The sequence below is a fragment of the Pinus tabuliformis genome, chromosome Q (genome assembly GCF_031772625.1).
Source record: "Pinus tabuliformis cultivar Carrire ecotype Pingquan chromosome Q, CPIR1, whole genome shotgun sequence".
In the NCBI taxonomy this organism is placed as follows: Eukaryota; Viridiplantae; Streptophyta; class Pinopsida; order Pinales; family Pinaceae; genus Pinus; species Pinus tabuliformis.
The window spans coordinates 453,181,489-453,186,710 of NC_142296.1; the positions used below are offsets into that span (position 1 = coordinate 453,181,489).

General features: G+C 38.0%; 1 protein-coding gene and 1 long non-coding RNA gene across 2 annotated transcripts; both read right to left on the minus strand.

The window, feature by feature from the left end:
* Nucleotides 1–400: 400 nt before the first annotated feature.
* LOC149220156 (glyceraldehyde-3-phosphate dehydrogenase GAPCP1, chloroplastic-like) lies at nucleotides 401–3,242 on the minus strand. The gene is made up of 9 exons (XM_089387013.1): nucleotides 3,016–3,242; nucleotides 2,809–2,919; nucleotides 2,663–2,770; nucleotides 2,560–2,624; nucleotides 2,300–2,397; nucleotides 1,436–1,578; nucleotides 1,104–1,187; nucleotides 822–863; nucleotides 401–581 (listed from the first exon to the last, which is right to left on the minus strand). The coding sequence occupies exons 1-9, from the start codon at nucleotides 3,240–3,242 to the stop codon at nucleotides 431–433; spliced, it is 1,029 nt and encodes a 342-aa protein (XP_089243139.1). The 3' UTR covers nucleotides 401–430.
* A 160-nt stretch (nucleotides 3,243–3,402) lies between these two features.
* On the minus strand, nucleotides 3,403–4,372 carry LOC149220157 (uncharacterized). Its single transcript, XR_016248737.1, has 4 exons — nucleotides 3,948–4,372; nucleotides 3,740–3,807; nucleotides 3,554–3,592; nucleotides 3,403–3,435 (listed from the first exon to the last, which is right to left on the minus strand). It is a non-coding gene; the product is annotated as an uncharacterized LOC149220157 (long non-coding RNA).
* Nucleotides 4,373–5,222: the final 850 nt, after the last annotated feature.

Sequence of the window (5,222 nt, forward strand, 5' to 3'; positions counted from 1 at the left end):
CACCCAACGTGATAGAAAACAAACAACTAATTCTTGTATTGTGTGCTGCATCCAACAAAAGAACCTTGAATTTGGTTGTGCATTTATATTCTATAAATTTGCGTAACAATAGCATAACAGCTGGTCACTCAATTAGATAAAAAATATCATGTGTACCATTGTATTTAAAATCATAATGCATACTAAATAACTGAATTCTGTGTAACATATCTATTAACAAGGAAAGCTGCGAGGCAGCAAGTCCCTGCATCAAGTTATTTAAGGTGTACTGACTCCCGGGCACATGAGTTTGTGAAGATGAGTTAGCACATGCTATCCTAAGAAATAGAAAGCCAAACAGCAGCAGCAAAAACAACTTGTTAAGAGTTCAAAACACTTTTGAAAAGGTAATGTTGGTTCAACTACTAAGTCATTCAAGCAAATGGTTTGTTTACATATGCCTTATGGTTTCAGCCACAGGAATCAAAACGAACAGATTATAACATAACACACATCGACCAAATGAGGCTAGACAGAATGTCAGCCAGAACCCAAGTAGGCAAACTAAAGCCATGTGTGAGATCAAGTCCACCACTCGGTTGCTGCAGAAGCAATGTCAAGCTTATTAGTCCATATCATTAACAAAACAAATCTCACACTGAAAATGCCAAATGCCTTGGCATCTACTAACAGATTACACGTGTTTCACAAATGTAGAACTCAAGGCTATACCAGCCTTAGCATCAAAGATACTTGACGTGTAAAGGAAAACTTGAAAATTCAGCCGTTTATCTAAAATACAAAACCAAAATTCCACTAAGCTATTTCATGCAAGTTCTTACCTTGCATCGCCTACAAAATCATTCGAAACGACAACTCGGTTGCTGCAGAAGCAATGTCAAGCTTATTAGTCCATATCATTAACAAAACAAATCTCACACTGAAAATGCCAAATGCCTTGGCATCTACTAACAGATTACACGTGTTTCGCAAATGTAGAACTCAAGGCTATACCAGCCTTAGCATAAAAGATACTCGACCTGTAAAGGAAAACTTGAAAATTCAGCCGTTTATCTAAAATACAAAACCAAAATTCCACTAAGCTATTTCATGCAAGTTCTTACCTTGCACCGCCTACAAAATCATTCGAAACGACATCTTCATCAGTGTATCCAAGGATGCCTTTTAGCGACCCTTCAGATGCGGCCCTGACCATGTATACAACACATTATAATACTAATCAAGGCTTTAAAATATGATACTAAGAGTGATCAGAGAAGAAGCATAGTTAAGGCTCCAAGATGATTAAGAGTAAAAATATGACACTAAGAGTTATCAGAGCAGAAACCATAAGCCATAATCAAAGCTTAATTAAAGATGACACTAAGAGCACTCAAAGCAGAAACTATTTTGGAACAATATAATGTTTTATCGTGGCAAGGTAAAAGGACAATACTTCATTGCTGCTTTTATATCATTGTAAGATGCTGGTTTCTCAAGGCGACATGTCAGATCCACAACTGAGACATTGGGTGTTGGTACACGGAAAGCCATTCCAGTTAGCTTTCCATTCAACTCTGGAAGGACCTTCCCAACTGCCTGTAAAATATAATGTCGAAAAGTCACCATAGATATCCTATAATCTCCATCATTATTCATTGCAAGCCTTACAAACAGCAAATTCCACTTAGTTCAACAGATATAAAGGCAATAAAACTAAATGAGAGAGAGAGTCGAAACAGGGGAATTAGAAAACAACTCTTCCCAAGTGCTAGCTTTTGAGTTTGAAGAAAGATCCTGGCTAAAGGATCTTATATGACTCTTTGATTCTGACAGAGGAGGATCTGATGTAACTACATCTTATAATAACCCTGGACAGTGTTATGACCTTCTAAGCTTAAGTCTGAAACTCTTTTACTAATGATTTGAATTGGCCATGATAAAAAGACGAGAAGAAAATTAACTAGCTAGGACAAGGTTAAAGTGGATACCGATTGCGCATGAATTGCTTTTCTGACATAGGGATTATTTGCCCAAATGTCCGAAAGAGAATATTTGTCCTGTTTTGCAGTATGAACCATTCTGTTGGTAGAATGTGTTAGAAAAGATCAAGTATAACAACTGCAATTATGAAAAAAGTAGAATGTATTAGAAAAGATCAATTATAACAACTGCAATTATGAAAAAGGGGATGAAATGTGTAACTTTACACAAAAGCATATCAACGTTACAATAAGGAAATACTCAGGCAACTTGAAACATATCCATGAAATTTTCCATCAATCTATATATAGAGGCCCTTTCAGTCAGATATGCATACCTTTGCAGCACCAGTTGAGCTTGGAATGATATTTTGTCCAGCACCACGACCTCCACGCCAATCCTTCATAGATGGACCATCTACTGTCTTCTGTGTAGCTATTTATAGAAATTTCATTTCTTTGTCAGATATATACATTTAACAAAAAACAAATTACAGGTACAAGAACTGAATACACATCAGATAATAACACAAGAAATTCATAACAACTTTATTATCATTTTAAATTCAGGACTTAAAACAAAGAGGCCCATGCCTACCTGTTGTTGCATGAACAGTGGTCATGAGGGCCTCAGCAATACCAAATTCTTCATTCACCACCTGTAGCCAGTCCATGAGTATTCGTTTCAGTTTTTACGGTGAGCTAATTTTGACACATAGTTATGACTCAATGACAATGTTTGCAGGAAGTACATTTGTCGATGGAAAAATATAGATGCAACAATCTTAAGTACATTTGTCGATGGAAAACTATAGATGCAAACAGAAAAAAATACAAAAATTACCACAAAAAATATACCTTAAGATGTGCAGAAGCCTTCTCGGTTGTTGTAAAAGCTCCAGATGATTCTACAACATACTCAACTCCATAGTTACCCCAGGGAATCTCTGAAGGATCCCTGTAGCAGTGGTTTCCAAGAGATCATAGCATCATTATTCTCTAAATCATAATTATCAGTGTTTATTTACACATTGGTTAATGTTAAGGGGCATACCTTTTAGAATTGACAGTAATACTGTGACCATCAATTTCAAGAGTCGTATCATCAACAATATTCAAGCTCCCTTTGGATACCCCATGAGTTGAATCATACTTAAACATGTAAGCCTGCCAGCCACAACCGCAAAACAGAAGTTTAGTCAAATTTCGGTCAATAGGAATGCTACAGTAATGCTGTAAAAAAAAATTCAGAACGGTATAAGGCACAAGAACAAATTCCATCAAGTTAAAGTTCAAAGTATGCACTGAAATTAACCCAAGGAACTTGCTCAACGTAGAGAAATTATCCTACAACAATTGCTTGCATGCTAAGTAACAAATTGCTAGAGTCAAGCACACCTTAGAATCCAGAGAAATAAAGTCACTTAAACAAAAACATCGTCATGCAAAAGCAGCCTCCCAATACGACCAAATCCTGTACACAGAACAGTTTTGATCTTACTTGTTTGATCGTGAATATTCTCAGTGTGGGTTACATATCACAATCTGATTAGAATATTTATACATAGGAAACAATAAGTAAAGGTACTCACCATTTATTCTTATCTTGGTCCTCTCCTTTCCCGAGGATCCTGCAAAAATAATGAATGATTAATTTTTTTTAGTAATTACTGAATCCAAATGCAAGACATTGCCCACGACAAAATCTGTCAATCTGATTTATTTCCTGTTCTAGTTCTAAAGAAGACAACACAGAGATTGGGCTTGCTAGTACTTACTTTGAACTCTAGGAGGGGCCTCTGTTGCAGTAGCTCTAACTGGCTGCAAAGTCCTAGCACTCTGACATCTGTTAAGAGAACACGAAAACACATTACCTACCCGTAAAGCATTGTGAGAATATTGCTCCCTTTAAGGTGAAGATGCCAGTCTTAACATTAAAGAGCAAATTTAACACCGTAAAACTATCACTGGATCTTCAGAACCCACTGCAGCATTAAGCGCCGCACCCGAGATTCCGTAATACCAATAACATAGTTCCAACTTAAACGTAAGGATACAAACACGCAATCTTTACTGTTTCAGCAACAACTCAATGTATGCTTACAACTCAGCCCATGGCAATCAACCTGCCGAGATGGATTCAGCAGATCTGCTCAAAAGAATCAATGAGGGTGTGTTTTACACACCCATGGCAAGAAACCGAGAGTCTAACGAGAGATGGTCGGATCAAGACTGGGCAAATACGGACGTGGTAATAAACAGGCTAGTAATAAAAAGAAAAAACGAATAATTAAAAGTTATATAAAAAATTATTAAATAAAATAATATGACAATTAGAATATATAAATATATAAAAGTCGCCACAGCTGGACCGCTGGACTTCATGCTACCGCATGGATACCAAGTGTCGCGTTACCTGCACCCTAAGATCGCCATGATCGAGCGACGAAGCTGGAATACGTTGTAAGTAAAGATAAGAAATCAAAGAACCATCCAGTATATGCCGTATAGGAATACCTGGGATGTTTCAGCCTGTGTGTTGATCCTGACGGTACAGAAAAGCCAGAGACATATCAATCTGTGGTGACTCAACCAATTCCCCCATATCTTCCTCTTCTTCCTGTTCTGGGTTCATCTTAATGACTTGGGAGTAGGTAGGTGATGTTGTGAACGGCTTGCTTTCTTTGCGCTGTTAGACAACAAATTCCATGCCTTCAGAAAGATGGAATAATCTGTGAATTGCATGCAGTGTTTAGCAGTGGCTGAGCGGTTTTTTTGGCTCATTCTGATACCAAACCCATTGCTGCTTCGATGATCTCTTCAGCTCCGGCAATTGCAGTTACCTTGGTGGACGAAGACGACTTGCAGAGGTTTGGCAATTGGGTTGAACGCGGCGCATTCTGTGAAAGAGGGCAGGAACCATGGTGCGCAGCACCATTCTGATAGGTAATAGCCCTGAAAAACCTGCTTCCGTTCTGTTCAACAGGAAAATGATTAGCTAAAATAAAAGTTAAAATGCTCATTTGTTTGCTGAAAACGTAGGATTATACAAATATTACAGACTGGTAGTTATAACTTAATGCAAAAAGAAAGGACTCATAACTGAATGAAGTCGGGCTCCTGGCTAGTAATTTCACCTTAAGAAGCAGGCCTCCATCCAGGAAGCAGACCTGCGTCACGGGAGTGCTTGGAACCTGTTTCCCTGTGGCTATACCTTCCGCTTCCGCGGCTTCTCAGGTTTCAGTACTTCATATGTTCTGC